At 39.7% G+C, this 22,926-nt stretch overlaps 1 protein-coding gene across 1 annotated transcript in view; it reads left to right on the top strand.

The window, feature by feature from the left end:
- LOC126428361 (uncharacterized) overlaps positions 1–22,926 on the top strand; it is a 205,936-nt gene that overhangs the window by 129,252 nt on the left and 53,758 nt on the right. The window contains exons 7-11 of the mRNA XM_050090291.1: positions 8,137–8,277; positions 11,672–11,796; positions 12,435–12,563; positions 18,676–18,844; positions 22,523–22,692. Coding sequence (XP_049946248.1) covers positions 8,137–8,277; positions 11,672–11,796; positions 12,435–12,563; positions 18,676–18,844; positions 22,523–22,692 — 734 coding nt within the window. The remainder of the gene's footprint in view (positions 1–8,136; positions 8,278–11,671; positions 11,797–12,434; positions 12,564–18,675; positions 18,845–22,522; positions 22,693–22,926) is intronic.

Here is a 22,926-nt window from a genome sequence, read left to right as displayed (position 1 = left end):
GACGAGGAGTAGTAGAAATCCTTGGCTAACAGAAGAAATATTGAATTTAATTGATGAAAGAAGAAAATATAAAAATGCAGTAAATGAATCAGGCAAAAAGGAATACAAACGTCTCAAAAATGAGATCGACAGGAAGTGCAAAATGGCTAAGCAGGGATGGCTAAAGGACAAATGTAAGGATGTAGAGGCTTATCTCACTAGGGGTAAGATAGATACTGCCTACAGGAAAATTAAAGAGACCTTTGGAGATAAGAGAACCACTTGTATGAATATCAAGAGCTCAGATGGAAACCCAGTTCTAAGCAAAGAAGGGAAAGCAGAAAGGTGGAAGGAGTATATAGAGGGTCTATACAAGGGCGATGTACTTGAGAACAATATTATGGCAATGGAAGAGGATGTAGATGAAGATGAAATGGGAGATACGATACTGCGTGAAGAGTTTGACAGAGCTCTGAAAGACGCGAGTCGAAACAAGGCCCTGGGAGTAGACAACATTCCATTGGAACTACTGACGGCCTTGGGAGAGCCAGTCCTGACAAAAATCTACCATCTGGTGAGCAAGATGTATGAAACAGGCGAAATACCCTCAGACTTCAAGAAGAATATAATAATTCCAATTCCAAAGAAAGAAGGTGTTGACAGATGTGAAAATTACCGAACAATCAGTTTAATAAGCAACAGCTGCAAAATACTAACACGAATTCTTTACAGACGAATGGAAAAACTAGTAGAAGCCGACCTCGGGGAAGATCAGTTTGGATTCCGTAGAAACACTGGAACACGTCAGGCAATACTGACCTTACGACTTATCTTAATGTTGTTGTTGTGGTCTTCAGTCCTGAGACTGGTTTGATGCAGCTCTCCATGCTACTCTATCCTGTGCAAGCTTTTTCATCTCCCAGTACCTATTGCAACCTACATCCTTCTGAATCTGCTCAGTGTATTCATCTCTTGGTCTCCCTCTACGATTTTTACCCTCCACGCTGCCCTCCAATACTAAATTGGTGATCCCTTGATGCCTCAGAACATGTCCTACCAACTGATCCCTTCTTCTGGTCAAGTTGTGCCACAAACTTCTCTTCTCCCCAATCCTATTCAATACCTCCTCATTAGTTATGTGATCTACCCATCTAATCTTCAGCATTCTTCTGTAGCACCACATTTCGAAAGCTTCTATTCTCTTCTTGTCCAAACTATTTATCGTCCATGTTTCACTTCCATACACGGCTACACTCCATACGAATACTTTCAGAAATGACTTCCTGACACTTAAATCAATACTGGATGTTAACAAATTTCTCTTCTTCAGAAACGCTTTCCTTGCCATTGCCAGCCTACATTTTATATCCTCTCTACTTCGACCATCATCAGTTATTTTGCTCCCCAAATAGCAAAACTCCTTTACTACTTTAAGTGCCTCATTTCCTAATCTAATTCCCTCAGCATCACCCGACTTAATTAGACTACATTCCATTATCCTTGTTTTGCTTTTGTTGATGTTCATCTTATATCCTCCTTTCAAGACACTGTCCATTCCATTCAACTGCTCTTCCAAGTCCTTTGCTGTCTCTGACAGAATTACAATGTCATCGGCGAACCTCAAAGTTTTTATTTCTTCTCCATGGATTTTAATACCTACTCCGAATTTTTCTTTTGTTTCAAAAAATGGTTCAAATGGCTCTGAGCACTATGGGACTTAACTTCTGTGGTCATCAGTCCCCTAGAACTTAGAACTACTTAAACCTAACTAACCTAAGGACTTCACACACATCCATGCCCGAGGCAGGATTCGAACCTGCGACCGTAGCGGTCACGCGGTTCCAGACTGAAGCGCCTTTAACCGCACGGCCACACCGGCCGGCTTTCTTTTGTTTCCTTTACTGCTTGCTCAATATACAGATTGAACAACATCGGGGAGAGGCTACAACCCTGTCTTACTCCCTTCCCAACCACTGCTTCCCTTTCATGTCCCTCGACTCTTATAACTGCCATCTGGTTTCTGTACAAATTGTAAATAGCCTTTCGCTCCCTGTATTTTACCCCTGCCACTTTTAGAATTTGAAAGAGAGTATTCCAGTCAACATTGTCAAAAGCTTTCTCTAAGTCTACAAATGCTAGAAACGTAGGTTTGCCTTTCCTTAATCTTTCTTCTAAGAACGACTTATCTTAGAAGAAAGATTAAGGAAAGGCAAACCTACGTTTCTAGCATTTGTAGACTTAGAGAAAGCTTTTGACAATGTTAACTGGAATACTCTCTTTCAAACTCTAAAGGTGGCAGGGGTAAAATACAGGGAGCGAAAGGCTATTTACAATTTGTACAGAAACCAGATGGCAGTTATACGAGTCGAGGGGTATGAAAGGGAAACAGTGGTTGGGAAGGGAGTGAGACAGGGTTGTAGCGTATCCCCGATGTTATTCAATCTGTATATTGAGCAAGCAGTAAAGGAAACCAAAGAAATATTCGGAGTAGGTATTAAAATCCATGGAGAAGAAATAAAAACTTTGAGGTTCGCCAATGACATTGTAATTCTGTCAGAGACTTGGAAGAGCAGTTGAATGGAATGGACAGTGTCTTGAAAGGAGGATATAAGATGAACATCAACAAAAGCAAAACGAGGAAAATGGAATGTAGTCAAATTAAGTCGGGTGATGCTGAGGGAATTAGATTAGGAAATGAGACACTTAAAGTAGTAAAGGAGTTTTGCTATTTTGGGTTTCGGAGCAAAATAACTGATGATGGTCGAAGTATAGAGGATATAAAATGTAGACTGGCAATGGCAAGGAAAGCGTTTCTGAAGAAGAGAAATTTGTTAACATCGAGTATAGATTTAAGTGTCAGGAAGTCATTTCTGAAAGTATTTGTATGGAGTGTAGCCTTGTATGGAAGTGAAACATGGACAATAAATAGTTTGGACAAGAAGAGAATAGAAGCTTTCGAAATGTGGTGCTACAGAAGAATGCTGAAGATTAGATGGGTAGATCACATAACTAATGAGGAAGTATTGAATAGGATTGGGGAGAAGAGAAGTTTGTGGCACAACTTGACCAGAAGAATGGATCGGTTGGTAGGACATGTTTTGAGGCATCAAGGGATCACCAATTTAGCATTTGAGGGCAGCGTGGAGGGTAAAAATCGTAGAGGGAGACCAAGAGATGAATACACTAAGCAGATTCAGAAGCATGTAGGTTGCAGTAGGTACTGGGAGATGAAGAGGCTTGCTCAGGATAGAGTAGCATGGAGAGCTGCATCAAACCAGTCTCAGAACTGAAGACCACAACAACAACAACAACACGGAAAACCTAAATCAGGATGGCTGGAGACGGAATTGAACCGTCGTCCTCCCGAATGCGAGTCCAGTGTGCTAACCACTGCGCCACCTCGCTCGGTGCAGACGAACGGGTCACATGTTTGTTTAATCCGCGGGAAAGAGTAACAGAGATACTGAAGGAACTCAACTGGAAGACTCTTGAAGATATACGTAAGCTATCCCGAGAAAGTCTATTAACAAGGTTTCAAGAACTGTCTTTAAATGATTACTCTTGGAATATACTACAATCCCCTACGAATCGCTCACATGCGGATCGTGTGGATAAGATGAGAATAGTTACTGCATGCACGGAGGCATTCAAACAACCATTTTTCCCGCGCTCCATACGTAAATGGAACAGGAAGAAACCCTGATTGTTGCTACAATGGGTCGTACCCTCTGCCATGCGCCTCACGGTGTTTCCAGAGTATAGATGTCGATGTGGATGTAGATGAAGTACGAAAATATCATGTACAAAGGCAAATTGAAAACATAAGCAGTGGGCACTAGCGCCATGTGGCTGACTCGTGAAACTCTGTACAATCTCAATCTGAATGGAGAATATTGTCAAGCTGTCAACACTTAACGTCGCCAATTCGGTATGTATTGACAAAAATGAGAGTATTTTGAGGTCCACCAATATTACTCGTCAATATTCCTAGTGTTAACAATACGTCAATACACGGCCTGAGACGGTCAATACATTGACCGTTTGACAATATTATGAATATATCCACAGACCGGACAAGAGTGACGAAACTCACGGTGACAAAAGTCACCCGTGCGCGCTAGCCCTAATACTCGGCGATTCAAATTGATTCGTCTATTGTTCAGATAATTATTTCGTCATTCAACTCTTAGCATAACAGCAATGAATAACTTATTATCGTACATAAATTAGTTCTAAAATTTCATCAAGAAAGTAAGTATATGAAAAAGAAGCAGCTGTTGGGTCTGTGGAATGTGTAACAGCAGAATAGTAGTAGTACCGAAGACTTCCGGGATTCCTTCATCCACCCTGTCGGCCGCCCTGAAGCAGAAATATAAGACTCCTGAAAACATAATTATCACAATGAAAGAGGAAGCACACACGACGTGATGATTTCTTCCGTTCAGTCCGGAACCGCGCTGCTGCTACGGTCGCAGGTTCGAATCCTGCCTCGGGCGTGGATGTGTGATGTCCTTGGTTAGTTAGGTTTAAGTAGTTCTAAGTTCTAGGGGACTGATGGCCTCAAATGTCAAGTCCCATAATGCTTAGAGCCATTTGAACCAATTTTGTTTCTTGCGTCTTGAAGAATGCTTATTGAAAAAATAGCGTATTGATCAAAGTATGCATAAAGAAAAAGACACATCATACGGTACACTGTTACGGGCATTGGAGGACTCGCCACTATATAGTGAGAGGTGGCGATCATTGATGAGAGTTTTTTCACCATGGGAATATGAATTTTTTTTTCTGTTTTCTCGGAAACCTGTATGTGTCTTGGATTTGAAATTTTAAAAGACATTAAAAGATAAAAGTTACGTATTATTAATAGACACCCCATAGCATTTTTTGTAGTTTGTGCACGGTATATGTACATAATATGCATCAAAAACTCATCGAAAACTTGTATATTACTGGTATATGATATGTATGTTTTTTTGAATTTATCTTGCAGTTCGCGTTTCACGATGATAGCTGTTGTAAATATGGCAAAAAGTGCGTTAAATATGGCGAGAGTGGAACATTGTTGTTGTTCTTGTTGTGGTCTTCAGCCCTGAGACTGGTTTGATGCCGCTCTCCATGCTACTCTACCCTGTGCAAGCTTCTTCATCTCCCAGTACCTACTGCAACCTACATCCTTCTGAATCTGCTTAGTGTATTCATCTCTTGGTCTCCCTCTACGATTTTTACCCTCCACGCTGCCTTCCAATACTAAATTGGTGATCCCTTGATGTTTCAGAACATGTCCTACCAACTGATCCCTTCTTCTAGTCAAGTTGTGCCACCAGCTCCTCTTCTCCCCAATTCTATTCAATACCTCCTCATTAGTTATGTGATCTACCCATCTAATCTTCAGCATTCTTGTGTAGCACCACATTTCGAAAGCTTCTATTCTCTTCTTGTCTAAACTATTTATCGTCCACGTTTCACTTCCATACATGGTTACACTCCATAAAAATACTTTCAGAAACGACTTCCTGACACTTAAATCTATACTCGATGTTAACAAATTTTTCATCTTCAGAAACACTTTCCTTGCCATTGCCAGTCTACATTTTATATCCTCTCTACTTCGACCATCATCTGTTATTTTGCTCCCCAAATAGCAAAACTCCTTTACTACTTTAAGTGTCTCATTTCCAAATCTAATTCCCTCTGCATTGCCCGACTTAATTCGACTACATTGCATTATCCTCGTTTTGCTTTTGTTGATGTTCATCTTATATCCTCCTTTCAAGACACTGTCTATTCCATTCAACTGCTCTTCCAAGTCCTTTGCTGTCTCTGACAGAATTACAATGTCATCGGCGAACCTCAAAGTTTTTATTTCTTATCCATGGATTTTAATACCTACTCCGAACTTTTCTTTTGTTTCCTTTATTGCTTGCTCAATATACAGATTGAATAACATCAGGGATAGGCTACAACCCTGTCTCACTCCCTTGCCAACCACTGCTTCCCATTCATGCCCCTCGACTCTTATAACTGCCGTCTGGTTTCTGTACAAATTGTAAATAGCCTTTCGCTCCCTGTATTTTACCCCTGCCACCTTCAGAATTTGAAACAGAGTATTCCAATCAACATTGGAAAATTAGGCTATTCTAAAATGGATCCACCTCTCATAAGAACCTTTATTTGGCATTCACATTCATTGGCTTCACCAACTCTCTGCCACTGGTACTGCATGCAGAGTGGCATGGAAGCTACTAAGGAAAACGAATATCTCGTAAAGAAGGTAAATTTTATATGGGTCAGAGGACACTCTTATGTTAAATACAATGAAATGGTCGATGATTTAGCAAAAACAGCCACCCAAAATGATGCTTTTATTTAAAAACAGCTTATTGCCGTCATCCGACATGAGAGTACACTACAGTATATAGAAGAACAAAGTGCCAATAGAAAGACGAGTATCAATAATCGATATGCACAGAAGCGAATACTGTGGGAAAATACTACCAAACATTCCCTCGTAACCCTGTTCCACACAGTAAACGCGAATAAAAATTTTATAAGTTCCATAATGTGCATGAGGTTTCATTACGAATCATTGCGTAGCCTCCTCACAGAAAATGCAGTTGAGATAATTCTTATTTTGAATATGATGGAATGATACTATGGGACATCAATCACTTTTTTTAATGTAAAGTGTACGCAAACCAGGAAATTGATTTCGCACAACAGTTAATCATATCTCATTAACCATTACCAACCTCTATAGCAACTCTACAACAGTTATAAAACTAGTTGTGTAATTTTTAGATAAATGTAACCTTACTCTGTAAAATTTCAAAATACAGAGATGGCCTTCAGGCCAGAAGTCACAAAAAAATAAAATAAAAAACATCCCAACCTAATTTTCACCCTCCATTTTTTTTACTAATAATTTTATTTAGAGTTTTTCCTTATCCCCTTTGATCAGTCAAACATTCGTTAAATAGAACGCTCATTTATTTGAACCTTTTGTGCCTAGAACTTTGAATTTTTGACAGTCAACTGTATATGGCAACTTGACAATTGTTTAGATATGCATATGTGATTACAGTACATGGAATGGACTTGTTGGTTTGTATGCAATTGTTATTTGCTCTGCATCTGACAGTGACCAAGGAGGTTAAACCAGCTGTAACCAAAGTAAGTATAGGAGCTTTATGTGCACAGATTACATTATTTCTTCAGAATTTCCTTCATTGAAGTGCCACAATTGTTCAGTCTCTTTCATCATGTGGGGGCTGGAAAAGTATTTCATCTCGATTGTGCTCCTTCCTATTATGAGGTTCAGGTAGACATATGTTGAGTACCCATAAGTTTTTCCAGGCAGGAAGGAGTGCCTGGTCCCCAGCACGAATCCACCTGGCGGATTTGTGTCGAGGTCCGGTGAACCAGCCAGTATGTGGTTTTTAGGTGGTTTCCCATCTGCCTCGGTGAATGCGGGCTGTTCCCCTTATTCCGCTTCAGTTACAATAGGTCGGCGATTGCTGCGCAAACAAGTTCTCCACCACCATTACTCTACCACACAAACATAGGGGTTACACTTGTCTGGTGTGAGACGTTCCCTGGGGGGGGGGGGGGGGGGTCCACTGGGGGCTGAACCGCACAATAACCCTGGGTTTGGTGTGGAGCAGCGGAGGGGTGAAGTGGACTGTGGTAGTCATCGTGGGGTTGTGGACCACTGCGGCTGCGGTGGGGATGGAGCCTCTCCATCGTTTCTAGGTCCCCAGTTAACATATAACATACAACCCATAAGTTGTGTCAATTCAACAATTTCAATTCTGTTGACAACTTTTATATGCTGGATTAACTACAATGTTCATGTCATTGATGTGCTGTCCATTATAACAAAGGCCAATTTCAAAAATAATTTTCAACACAAAATACTGTGCAGTCCTGTTAAGAGTCATTTTCGGCTAGATGTCTACTGCAATTATCTCTATTACACTGTCTCTCAATGCATCAGTGTTACTAGATCCAAATTCACCGAATATTATTGACAATGAGTTGGCTAGTTAACAACTTATTCATGAACAAAACACTATTTTCTAATGTATATAAAGTTAAACAGTTCCACCTAGAAACTAGAACTGGTCCAACAATTATATTTGTATTCTGGTTTTATTACAGATTTTGACCAGGATGGAAAACCAGATAACATTAGCTTTATGATCAAGAGAATAAAGGTGCATACTTTAGATGCCTTAAAGGATCCAACCTATCGGTTCCCTTTAAATTACGGAGTTGAGAAGTTCCTGGAGCTTTTTTCTGGTGAGTACCAAATCCTTTATTTGCACACCAAAGAAATATTATTTTGTGAAAAACATGCATACATTACTGGTCTTGACCATCAAGATGAGGCAAAAAGTCTTTCTATGTAAACACATTCAGTGCCCATACAAACACAAATTTCAGAAGTTCGACAGTGCAAACTATCATGGACTAAAGAACACTGCTGCAAGCAACACCATCTTTTAAGCACCATTTTATTTCACCCCAACTGGTTTCTGCCTAGGGCTATCATCAGAGGTCAGAGATTATTTCTTATGTAATGTTTTACAGTTTTATCCTGGAATATAAAAGAATTATGTGGCATACAAACACTTTTACATTGCAAAACTTTTGCAAACCACATAATTGCTTATTCTCTTTCATATTACAGGACAAAAATGTAAAAATTAGTGCAAGAAATCCTTGCTGCCATGGATGTTTTGCCTACACCTGAAGCTAGTTACTAGTTACACTTACAATAATTATTGTTTTTGAAAATTGTGTGTTTGCTTCTACCTAACTGACAGTTAAAAAATTTGCAGAGGTCAAAAATATTTATAAATGACCATCAAATTATCCTTTTTATTGAACTTGTAAGCATCCTAATTTACTTGCCTCTTCACCTGTTGCACAAGGGTACTGATTTCTAGTCTGGTGACACTACAAGGAGGCAAAGTCTACATGGGACTTATTTTATACTTCTGGTGTCATTATTGTACATCTCACGTCTTGTGTGAAACTTTTTATTATAAGTGATAAATTTTGTTAAAGATCACAAGGTCCTTTAAGAGCTTCAGTTACCTACTTGATAAAATATTGATACTTCTCATTTTTGTGTAATGAATATTTTACTTTTCCCTTCTGATTTACATCATATTCCCCAAGACATTAATGAATGAAAGGTTTCCTTTTTTGTTTTGGTTATTTTTTGGCATCTCAGCAGGACTCGCACAGCCTGCATCATAATATGAGGTTTACCACTCTGAAGAGCAACATAGACATTGGGTTTAATTCATTGCACATCATCTTAAAGATAAAATTACAGTGGAGTCATATGAGAAGTTGACATGCTCTTCCAACAAAAAGATACATAAAAATCAATTTATTCTGAAGGCTTTGAAGTAGAGCAGCAAAGAACGTTTAAGGTTGACTAGGCACTGCAAGGTATGGCTTCTAGCACTGTATCTGTTCATGCACCAAAAAAAATATGTGACTGACATCTCCTTCTTCAACAAAGTCGATCAGAGGGGAGCTGACCAGACTAATATGATGTAGTTGCTTCCTGTAACAGCTCGGATTGGATGCGAGGTGCCTCATAGTGTTCGTGAGACTTAGGAAAACCACCATACTCACTTTGGCATAAGGTTTGCCTTTGTATTTGGAGTCTCTTGCCATTTCATACACATTTCACACAAGCAGACATATGTAAAGGCAAAGAATTTGGGCAGAGATGTCAGTCGAGGCGGAAGTACAGAGGCAAAGATGATGATGAATGACAGGTGATGTACGAGGGGCGGCAACTTGAAATTAGCGGAGATTGAGGCCAGGTGGGTAATGGGAAGGGAGGATATATTGAAGGGCAAGTTCCCATCTCTGGAGTTCTGATAGGTTGGTGTCAGTGGAAAGTATCCAGATAACCCAGACGGTGTAACACTGTGCCAAGATGTGCTGGCCATGCACCAAGGCATGTTTAGCCACAGGGTGATCCTCATTACCAATAAACACTGTCTGCCTGTGTCCATTCCTGTGAATGGACAGTTTGTTACTGATCATTCCCACTTAGAAGGCTTCACAGTGTAAGCAGGTCAGTTGGTAAATCACGTGCGTGCTTTCACACGTGGCTCTGCCTTTGATCGTGTACACCTTCCGGGTTACAGGACTGGAGTAGGTGGTGGTGGGAGGGTGCATGGAACAGGTTTTACACCGGGGGTAGGAGCCAGAGGGTAGGGAAGGTGGTTTGGGGATTTTGTAGAGATGAACCAAGAGGTTACGAAGGTTAGGTGGACGGCGGAAAGACACTCTTGGTGGAGTGGGGAGGATTTCATGAAGGATGGATCTCATTTCAGGGCAGGATTTGAGGAAGTCGTTTTCCTGCTGGAGAGCGACATTCAGGGTCTGATCCAGTCCCGGAAAGTATCCTGTCACAAGTGGGACACTTTTGGGGTTCTTATATATGTCCTATTTACAGCACTTTATTATTCAGTTAATTTATATAAAGAGTGGCTAAAGAGGTACAAGGTATGGAAACACAACACATTGCCATGCCGAATACAGAGTAAGAAACCTGTTGGTTTTGAAACAGCTTCCACTCATAACAGAATTGATAAATACATGTCCTATATGATTTTCTAGGGGATATTAAACCATTCTTCCTGCAAAATAGTGGCATTTTCAGGTAACGACAGTGGGAGTGAATACCAATCACCTACTCTTCTCTCCAAAGCAGACCACAAGGGGTCCATAATATTGAGATCTGGTGACTATGGTGGATCCTGTTTGTGGCCAAATATAACAGCTTTGTCTCTGTACAACCCCCGTACATTTTAATTTTTGTTTGAATTAGTAAAGATTCCCAATTTCTTGCTTTATGTCAGATGGGAGCTTCTTGACTATTTACTAAAAGAGTACATTACTTCATTTTCAACTGTGTATATTTCAGTTCAGCTGAAATACATTTTTATCATCACCAGCAAAAACCATTAAGGAGTAAATATACTGGAGAGTGAGTGTAATGATTCCAGATCCTTAAAAGGCCTTCTTCAAGAGGTATGCCTATATCTTTACAGCAGGAGAAATGACATTCATTATTCCACATTAAAGTTGTCTTTAGCACAAAAAGGGGTACACAATGCTGCAACTAAAATTTTTGATAACATAGATATAAAATGGGCGACAAACAGTGAAACAAAATTTGGAAACAAACTTTAAAAGAATTTTTGTTATTGTAATGCATAAAAGGTGGTGGGTAGGAATCGCTAGCTCACATTTGTGTATTTTAAAAAACATATAAATGCTCACCATGTAGCCATAGTTACAGATTAACTTGTGATGTGAATGTAAAATGACTCATTTCACGTTATTAAGATTTAGCATGCAAAATGATCCACAGAACATGAAACTAACTAAGTAATAATATTCTCCCTGCTCACTTCTGCTGAATGAGCACTTCAGGTGCACAGTCTTGGAAGATAAGTCCATAAGGCCGAAGGGAGTGAAAATGTACAAAATGAGCCAACATTCATGCCTTGGTTATCCACAATGATTAAAGAGTAAAGTATATGTTGCTGAAGAGGTGAATCTGTCAAAAGGGACTCAAGACACATTACAGCTTACATAGCATTCTGTGAGAAAAGGCTCTGCACTTTTATTTATTATGATCCATCGTGTTTCCCAGAGGAGGACTACGATGCCTTCTGCCTGGCCTACATGTTCACCTACCGAGACTTTGAGATGGGCACCTTGGGCCTAGCATGGACAGGTGACCTCAAGAATGCTGGAGGAGTCTGCGAGAAAAATGGAGTAAGAGCAACACAGACATATCAAGACTTTTGTACATTATTATTAATATTGGTGCTACTAATAGCTTATATTTGAACAATTGCATTTTACCATGAACTGTGTTGCAGAACTTGAAAATGTGTGTCCCTTCATTCTCTCTCTCTCTCTCTCTCTCTCTCTCTCTCTCTCTCTCACACACACACACACACACACACACACACACACACACACACACACACTTCCACTATTAAGTTTATGTTAGCTGAATACAGATTTTACTAAACTATATCAGTGTTTCATGGTTTCAGTATCATAATCTTTGCTAAGTATCAGAAATGCCAAAGGGATTCACTTTATTCTGCACGAGAGAGCATACCAGAGTGTATGAGATCTTGCCAAAATCTTGTTGATGCCATAAATTGAATCAAAGAATACTGATTAAAAGTTTTCAGAATACTCACCCTTCACTTGGAATGTTATGGTGTAAACATAATTCATTTTTTTCTGAACTCCTGCTCGCATTGTGAGAATGGACCAATTAGTACCTAGATGTATAAAATAAAATCTCTTCCCAATGGCATGATATTAGCTTTTGCTTCATATTATGGGTGTTTAGCAAGAAACTATGCTGCTGTTAAATTAATACAAATAACTTGCAGCACTATCGAGGAAGCATGAAGAGTCTCAACACAGGGATAGTGACACTGCTCAACTATGGCAAACATGTACCACCAGCTGTTTCGCACGTCACCCTCGCTCACGAGATTGGACACAACTTTGGTTCTCCGGTAGGTATTGTATTTTGTTTATTTTTCTTGTGCAACCTGTAATGACTCTGTTAAATGTAAACATTATGATGTCAAATGTCATTGAAAAATCTTATATATAAAAAATCAAATATACAGGAAACAAAACCTTTCAAAAAATTTCTGCAAGAGTATTTCTAAAAATTATCTTCAACTATTTATTTGTTCAGAAAAAATTAATGTGGGAGGAACCTACTTTCAGTAATTTAGGGACTTTTGCCTTGGATACTGATAGCATACTGAACTATAAAACGACTTTTATTGCTCAATTTCATTCAGGAGGGACAGTGAATGCCCATCAATTTAATATTCTGTGATGGCTCTGTTGACTCGGATTAGACAGCAGAGGTGTTACACCAATTAAAGACTGTGTTAGGATAACTTTTTATCTCCCTTTACCTTCATCCTTTTCAAAAACTCTTTCATTTTCTTGGAATGAATTCTTTTTCTCTCATCTGACTGAGTACAGTTGTTTTTCCATAATTTTCAATGCCACAGGGTCTGCAGCTGCAATGAATTTATTGAAAGATTTCTCAAAGCCTTCAGCTGCCATTCTCTTTATTTCATGTACAATTGTACAATTTCAGCCTTAGGCCATTTTCAAGTATTTTATGGAGGATTTTTTAGTAGTGGATTGTCATGTAAGTCGTTGCTCCTATGACATCATGTTATGCTCATAAAATAAATCCGGTATGTTCACACTATTTTAGTAGCATGTTATTTTCGCACCCAGTATGTTGTACTCTATGGCGCATGTTTGCCAGAAAGAGGGTATTGTCAGAAGTGGCCCAGGAAAGTGAGATGGAACCATTGTTATTTTCTTTATACACAAATGATCTGGTGGTCAGCGTGGGCAGCAATCTGTGGATGTTTGCTAAATAATGCTGTGGTGTTTGGGAAGGTGATGAAGTTGAGTGAGTGTAGGAGGAAACAACACGACTTGGACAAAATTTCTAGTTGGTGTGATGAGTGTAAGTTAATTTGGATGAGAAGGAAAAACAATCTCGTAATGTTCATGTACAGCATTAGTAGTGTCATGCTCGACACTCATACCTTTTAAATATTTGGGCATAACGCTGCAATGCAGTATGAAATGGAACGAGCTTATGAGGACTCTGGCAGTGAAGGCGAGTGGTCGACTTTGGTTTAATGAGAGGATTTTGGGAAAGTGTGGTTCATGTGCAAAGGAGACCAGATATAAGATGCTAGTGTGACCTCTTTTTGAGTACTGCTCTTGTGTTTGGGATCTGCACCAGGTCAGGAAAACATCAAAGCAATTCACAGTTTGGTTGCTACCAGTATGTCTGAACAACATGCAAGTACTGTAGAGATGCTTTAGGAACTCAAATGGGAATACCAGGAGGGAAGGTGATGTTCTTTTTGATGAACACTATTGAGAAGATTTAGAGAACTGGCATTTGAAATTGACTGCAAAATGATACTACTGTTACCAACATTATTTTGCCTAAGGACCACGAAAAAGGGCTCATATGGAGACACATAGTAGTTCTCCCCTCATTCTACAGGAGTCGTTCAATAACTAATGCCCCACATTTTTTCCTCATAACATATTTATTGTTAAGAGTCAGAATTTGATGACACTATGCATCAATATGTCTTTTTTATGTCCTATTTTTCTAGATAGTCTCCATCACGTTCCACGGCCGTACGCCAATGTTGTGGAATAGTATGTATTCCCTGCTACTTGTCCTGTAGGCGTAGAGCCATGTCGTCACTGCTCGACTGACACTCTCATTATCTTCAAAGTGTATTCCCCGTAGAGAATCATTAAGTGGCACAGAGAAATGGAAGTCTGATAGTGACAGGTTTGGAGTGTAGGGCAGATGAGCCAATGATGTCCATCCCAGCGTAGCTGATTATGGAGCTCTGTTTCTGCATTTCCTGAGGCTGTAACTTTCTTTACCCTTCACTCAACTGTACTCCTAACAACTGCAGCATAGCCGTAAACTGGACACAAATGTTTATGGATGTTCACCACAGTTTCTTTTTCTGCACACAAGAATTCAATAACAGCACTCTGCTTGTAGCGTGAGTTGTATGTAGACGCCATTTTGACGCTGTACTACAGCTCTGCTACATCTGCCAGAACAGTTGAAAACTTCACGAACTCACAGAACAAACATCAAATGCGAAGCCCCAACTAGGACATTTGTCTATGTATGTTAATGGCTTTAAAAAAAATGTGGGGCATTACTTACTGACTGACCCTCTTATTTGCAAGTGGAGCAGGAAAGAAAATAACTAGTAGCGGTACTGGGTACCCTCTGTCAAGCACTGTATCATGGCTTGCAGAGTATGTTGCACTAGGGAGCCCTTACACATCCTCCACACAGTCACCATGCAGTTCCCATATTTTTTGAATCCTGAAGAGACATTTGTGGCAGTCGATTTGCTTCAGGTGAAGTGGTGCATGCCTGACTACAATCATGGTTCTGTAAGCAAGTACAAACATTTTTCCATGAAGGCACTGATCATTTTGTATTAATATTTATGGTGATTACTTTTGAAAACATAAACAGTTTCCTTACTTTTTTTCCATTTGTCTTGTTTTCATTTGACTGCAACTTACATTTTGTTTTTTCAAATGATATTTAGAGACATACAATTTCTGCTGTTTTCTTCAAGAGTTTCTGTGCTGTTTGAATGTCCTGACATAGATCCGCCAAGTCACCTGAAAAAGCTAAGCAGTCTGTCCTAATATTGGTTGTTCCTAATTTGCTTGGTTTGGCAGTTTTAAGCTCTTATTTCAGTTTCTGCCATTCTTGGATTATTTTTTCAAAGATGTAGTTGAAAAGTGGTGGAGAGAGTGCGTCACCTTGTCTCTCTCCTGTTTTAATTTTAAAATACTCAGAAAATTCTCCTCTGTATTTTGTCTCAAAATTTATACTGTTTAGTGTTTCACTAATAATGACAGAGTTTTTTGTGCTTGGTCTTTGTTATTTCAGGACTTGGAAGAGGGACCTGTGGTCCACTGACTCCTAACCCTTTTTCAATACTATGAAAATACAAACCACTTTCTTATTGTAAATTTTTTGATACCTGATAACTAGTTTCAAAACTCAAATACATTGTGGGCAACATATTGTTGGTCCAAAACAGCTTGATATTCACCAACTGTACATTCAAGTTGTTGTTGTCCTCAGTCCTGGAGAGACTGCATTAGATTTTTGTGTGTGACAGGAATAAGAGAAATCTGTCTATAATTATTAACATCCATTCTATCTCCCTTTTTATGTAGTGCATGTATAAATGCAATTTTCCAGTCATCCAATTTTTTTTTCAGTTTGTTTTACATGAGCAGTGTAATTTCTTTCAAGATGAAAGCACGTGATTTCCATAGTTCTGCAATAATTCTGTTTTCACCAAATGCTAAGTTATTTTTTAACCTTTTAATTGGTCTAACCATTTCCTGTTCTTATGATGTTTGTAGATGTGTAGTGCTCTGTAAAGCAGAGTACAATGCTGGTGCAGGAACTAGTGTTTTGGAGCACACTGTTTAGTGCATTGTTGTTAAAGATGTAGCTCCACAACTTATGTTCCCTATTTTTTCCCTCGTTGACCTAATGACATTGTCAATTACGGTTGCAGTGGGCACAGGACATTTGATATTGGACTGTGGATTAATGGAATTATGTCGCCTGGTCAGACAAACTGTGTTTCTTGTCACACCACGTCAATGGTCGCATCTGGATAAACTGTCATTCAGGCAAACGGCTGCTCAAAAAGTGCACCACGCCACGAGTGCAGGCTGTTAGAGGCAGTGTTAATATAGGGCACATTCACCTGAGCTTTCGTGATGAAAACTGAAAGCACCATGGCAGTTTTGGACTATGTGAACATTATTGTGGAACACCCGCATCCCTTCACGCTCGATGTCTTCTCTGATGACGGTAACATGTTCTAGTAGAATAACTGTCTGTGGCAAAGGCCAGAATTGTGCTACTGTTGCTTGAGACACACTAATGAATTCACTTCGATGTCTCAGTTGCCAAATTCGCCTGATATGAATATGGTGGAGCAGACCTGAGATGCTGCTGAGTGCCAACTCCATACCCACATTTCACTAGATCAAAATGTAGAGGAATTTTGTGACCCGCATGTAGATATTTGGTGTGACATACATCTAGAAACCTACCGAGGATTTGTTCAATCCATACCACACAAAATTGCTGCCATATTGCCTCCCAACCGACACACTGTTAAGTAGGTGGTCATGTTGTTTTGGCTCACAGGTGTATAATTCCACTGCAGTGATAACAATAAAATAATATGTAGTTGCAGGATCTCTGTCTGTCAGTACTCCCTCGTTGATCTCTCTCGGTCTGGAAGTACTTTTACTGTGAACACTGTTGCCTGGCTTTCACATCTCAGTATCTTCTAAATTATTTGCAAGTTTTACATGAAGAAATAACTCATACTCTGTGGACATGTAACTTTCAGTCCCTGTGATCAGTAGGAAAAAATGACAATGTGGCACATTTGAGAACATTAACTGCTAGTTGAGGTGGTAAAAAGTGTTAATAGATGACCGGCAATATTGTCATACATTTCTTACCACTTCCCTAGATTGCCCCAATGAAGTCTAAGTGCTTTCATAAAAGTGAGAACATTACCATTCTGTTCTTAATGATCAGGCAATCTGTAGCAGTGTTCCTCCACTTTCAAATGTCTCAATGCTTATGACATCTTATTTCCTGAACAATATGTGTTGTATAATGAAATAATTTTGGAGGTACAATAAGTGATATATGTAGATAAAGTATGCAAAGTGCGTTGTAAATAGACGTAATACTAAAAAAAAATAATAAATTACAATGTCAGGCTTCTAAAGTAGTTTGATTGCAAGAACAGTGAGAATGTAATAAGTTAAACTTTTTTTCTTTCATCAGTTTGTTTGGAGGCAGGAGGGGGCAGGGGGTGGGGGGAGTGTTAGCAAGAAAAAGTTTTGTAAAGATAAGAAATCATAAGTAAACTTTGTTTGAAGAAGGTCATATATTGAATGAATGAAGTCCGCGTACATTTGCGCACTGTCAGTCATGCTACTTCGAGACAATCACAGAGTTTCTAACTGTAATATTTGTCTTATTGTGTTAAACTTGTAACATAAGTTTATACCTCTTAATAAGTAGATTATGACAGCTTTTTAAATTCGATCAGTAACTATGCCAAGTTATGAAAATTGAATATTTGTTCCCTATATCCTGCTACTGGCACTGGAGGGATAGTGCTTTAGTACTTATGTATGGGGAAAATTATACATTATTAACAGATGTCTCAGATTGCATTCCAATTGTTCACACACACCCGCCAGGTTAGCTGAGGGTGTTAATCACCACTTCTGTGGCACGGGGATGCTAATCTGACCCGGATCGAGTGTACTTTACAGTTTAATGTCAAGTGCTTGTGAGCTGGCCATTCCGGCTGTGGTTTTTTGATGGTTTCCCCACATCCTACAAGGTGAATACTGAGCTGATACTTGTGTCCCATCTCAGACACATGCTATGTAAATATTTAGAAAATGTTTTCACACTTGAACAAGTGATTTGCTCTAGATGCAGGTGGAGTACACCAGTCAGGTGGAGTACACACATTCCATTCTGGGAGATGAATATGAGAGTAATGACTTTAGATGTTTAGTCTCCTTAAGCCCATAATCAGCAGCAGCAGCAGTGTTCGTGTAATATTTTCTCAAATAAATAAGAAACACAGAATTGGTATCTTCCGAGTTAGATGTAGGAAATGCCCAAATAATCAAAGCAGGGCGTGCCAAATGAATATCAAGTGGTCTCGTCTCATTTATCTGACCTACAAAATGAGTCAGTTCATCTCACTGTTGTAAAAATCACAACCGATCTCATGTACAAATGATATTGAAGGTAGCTACCGTGGAACTGCCGATCGACAAATCTTCTAGGCTGCCACGTGTATAGTTGCATTACACATTTTTGCTGCTAACATGAGTAATGTTTGGTCTTTTTGTCTTAATACAACATAACAGTGAAGTCACAGTGTAAAAGCTGTGATATTAGGAATTGTACAGCTGTCGCACTGAAAGCTGCTCTGTTTGTTCCAGCACGATCCAGACTCGTGTACTCCCGGAGGCGAGGATGGCAACTACATAATGTTCGCGAGGGCGACTTCGGGTGACAAGAAGAACAACAACAAGTTCTCGCCCTGCAGCATCAGCAGCATCAACCCTGTGCTCAACACCAAGGCCCGCAGCCCCAAGGGCTGCTTCACAGGTCTGCCTGTCAACCTTTTTCTGTCTCTCTCAGTAAGATATAATGTTTGCTGCCATAAATGTGCACCACTGTATTATTATTATTATTATTATTATTATTATTATTATTAGCAAACTGTTTTTACAATATGTACGAGGGTGGAATCAACAAAGACTGAAACTGTGGTGTCACCGCCAGACACCACACTTGCTAGGTGGTAGCCTCTAAATTGGCCGCGGTCCGTTAGTATACGTCGGACCCGCATGTCGCCACTGTCAGTGATTGCAGACCGAGCGCCACCACACGGCAGGTCTAGTGAGACGTCCTAGCACTCGCCCCAGTTGCACAGCCGACGTTAATAGCAATGGTTCACTGACAAATACGCTCTCATTTGCCGAGACGATAGTTAGCATAGCCTTCAGCTACGTCATTTGCTACGACCTAGCAAGGCGCCATTACCAGTTAATATTGAAATGGAAATTATGTACAGTCAAGAGAGATGTTCTACAATTGTGGATTAAAGTTAAGTATTACATCCACTACGTACTTTATTTGCTGCTATTAATTCCCTTAACTGTTCCAGACCTCGCGCCAGCCTGCATGAGCTTAAGCGCGTGCCTTTCGGCTTCCTCTCATAGTGACTTGGCTGTCTTGCCAAGTCACAACAGAAACTGATTTTTTCTCACAGATATTTGTTACTCTATTTCATTGTTTACATGATCTTTTTCAAAGTACTCCCCTCCTACTTCAATGCACTTTTCATAGTGGCTCTCCCAGTCCTCAAAACACATGGTGTAGGACATTCTTTGTCAGGCTCTCGGGAATTGCCTTACTTCTCTTGAGCATTGCTTCAGAGTCCTCAAATCAAATCCCACAAAACTTTTCCTTTATTGATGGTGATAAAAAAAATCACAGGGTGCAAAACTGGTGCTATAAGGTAGCTGTAGTATATGGGTAGTGTCGAATTGGGCCAGAAACTGCACGGCTCAGATTGCGACATGAGGCCGTGCATTGACATGATGATGTTGCCACACATTCTGAGAAAGTTCTATATGTTTCCTTGCAGTTTGCTTCAGTTCAGGTCCTACTGATGTGTAGTTTGCTGCTGTAACAGTAGTGTGAGGAGGAACTGCCTGCTGATAAGTCATTCCATGACAGTCAAAAAATTACATCACCATCACTCTCCCTGCAGATGGAACAGCTTTCGCCTTCTTTGGTGTTTCCACACTGTCCTGCCATGTTTCCCTTCTGGATCAAAGTGATGCAGCCATGACTAATTAACAGTTGTAACTGATTCGAGAAATGCATTCTTTCCATTAGCAAAGAGATGTAGCATCTCATCACTTGTCTCCATTTGCACTATCTTTTGTTCGGTAGTCAACAGATGTGGCACCCAACAGGTACAAAGATGGGTCATACGGAGATGCTCACGCATAAAGACACTGCCATATGAAATTCTCACCTCTTCACTGATGTTGTATAATGTTATACGTTGATTCTCACTGAATTGACAGACGGAAAATGGAAATGAAGATCCATGCTTCTTGACAGAGCATGGGGGAACAATGCGGGAAACCCGCGTGCCGTACTACACGAGGTCCTAATGGAGGTGGTTTGCCGTTGCCTTCCTCCGACCATAATGGGGATGGATGACGACAATGACACAACAACACCCAGTCATCTTGGGGCAAGTGGAAAATCCCTGACCCCGCGGAATCAAACCTGGGACCTCATGCTGTGGACGAATTGACAGATACACTGACAAACAACACATATTTAAATGATACATGTAAACTGGGTGATAATTTAAGGGAACTGGGGATGTCAGCAGACATTTGGAGGTCAACACACAAAACTATGGTACTCACAGCAACGAGAATTCAATTCACAGGAACTGCAGTCTAAAAATAAAAATACTGTATTATTGCTGGCAATAATATTATTGAGACAAAGTGTGTAGTACAGCCGATAGACACACATAAAGGTAAAATGGACACATTACCTAATTTTTTAACTAATTGTTTCTTTCTTAGGGAGGGGAGAGAAATAGATTGTGTAACCTATCTCTTAATTTCACTGCACTGAAAAAATGTAATTAAAAACGCTTAGCAAACCTCACTAAGATCTGTTGTGATCTGGCTTGTGTCATTTGCTCAGTGCCTTAAGAATAAATAAAACACAAATATTGAAGTTTTCGTGAATGTAAGTTCAAATTATCTTACAGTGGTTTTACTCATCTTGTGTTCATTGTCTATTCTACTCATTCCTGTTGTAGCTGCAGATTTATCTCAAGGCATGATGTCCTGCTTGCATAATCAATTCCACACATACAAATAAATAAAATGCTGCAGATTTTTTCCTCTTAACTTTCCACATTTTATGAACAAATGTCTCTGCTAATAATATTGAAACAACATGTGGTGCATAATATCACACACTGCACAAACATACTAAGTAATATAATATGACTCCCGCCAAAACTTTGATGACTAGAGACAATATTCGCAACATTAAGAAATACGGCTCATTCTATTGTAAATTCTTTTGGTTTTCTGTGAATGTTACAATAATCAATAATTACCACAATACTAATAGCAAATGTAATTTTTGCAATAAAAATTTCAAAAAAAGTTGATTATAAAAAATTGGTCAAGTGTGAGTAGGACTCTCACAGTGAGGTTCTGAAAGGTTCATCCCTCCTGGGAATCGAGAAGCGAACTGATATTTACTTAATACCAACATTGATACTGGCAAGTTATCGGTCCCAGGGATTGCAAGACTGTATCAAAATCTCTTAAGTTGTTCCACAGACTAGGCTGGACAGACAAAAAGAATTGAACAGGGAACTTCAGTTTACATATGTAGAGAGAGGATTCTTTTTTTTTTTTTTAACGGGTGATGGAATGCAGTGTATGTTCTAATGGCAAAAATGTATTTTTTCTCATGATATACTTACAGATTAACAATGGTATGGTTTTTTTCCCTTTACTTGCACTGTGAAACCATGCTTCTTGTCAAATTTCATGATTCTAAGAATCAACAGGAAGTACCCTATAGTTTCTGATGGGTGAATTTTTGAGTATCAATATATATGACATAAATGGCCAGATCTTTTGATTGCTTTTACTTAGAAGCTTAAAATTTTTGCACTGCCAAGGGACCTTAAACCTCAGTATATAACATAAATATGATATGACTGGCTGTTTCTGAAGAAACACAGACAGACAGATGGACAACAAACTGATCCTATGAGGGTTCTGTTTTTGCAGATTGAGGCAAGAACCCTAAAAATGATAAAATTTGCAAATTATTCTTGGAGGACTGGTGCACAGATGCATGCGAGTTTTAGATTGATCATACATGTGAATACTTGGCCAATAGCAATAGTTCCACTCCTGGCCAAAATAGTAGAATACATCATAGTAGGCACAGCTCTCTCAAACCCCAGGATCAGAGGGAGCCACCTGCAGGAAGGCAGGAGTCATATGGGGAACAACAAATTTACTTGGCCTTATAAATAGGATACTGTACAAAAAACATGCTTTAGTTTTTACCTGTATGTGCTACTGTCCATCAGAATAGCATCTGTTTTCTTTTTAAATAACTCTTTCACTCTTTTCCTTTAGTTCTGTTTATTTAATAACAAATCGGACAATAGATGCAAACATGTAGCAAAACGACTTAATGTGACGCACACAGAGCCGCAGAAGTCGCTGTGTGGCAACGGCGTGGTGGAGCCGGGCGAGCAGTGCGACTGTGGCTGGGGCGAGGACTGCCGTGACCCGTGCTGCTACCCACAGACGAGCGTACCGCGCGAGGATGCGCCGCCCTGCAGGCTCACCCCGCGCAGCGCCTGCAGCCCCTCGCAGGTCAGTGGCTCGACACATTGTGCTGCACCACGGGGGATCTCTGTATTGAAGCGGCAGCTGGACTGTCGCGCACCAAAGTCACTCCTTACTACTTTAGGACTGGAACGGTAAAACTTTTAGAAAATAACAGTCAAATCAAAACTTTTTATTTCACTGAAAACTTAGTCTCAATTACAAATGATTAATACACACATATGATATTTTTCTTCTCATTTGCTAAGCAGTCTGTCTATT

This window comes from Schistocerca serialis, chromosome 12, assembly GCF_023864345.2.
Source record: "Schistocerca serialis cubense isolate TAMUIC-IGC-003099 chromosome 12, iqSchSeri2.2, whole genome shotgun sequence".
In the NCBI taxonomy this organism is placed as follows: domain Eukaryota; kingdom Metazoa; phylum Arthropoda; class Insecta; order Orthoptera; family Acrididae; genus Schistocerca; species Schistocerca serialis.
Note: the sequence above shows the minus strand (reverse complement) of the source record. Positions and strands in the feature narration are given on the sequence as shown.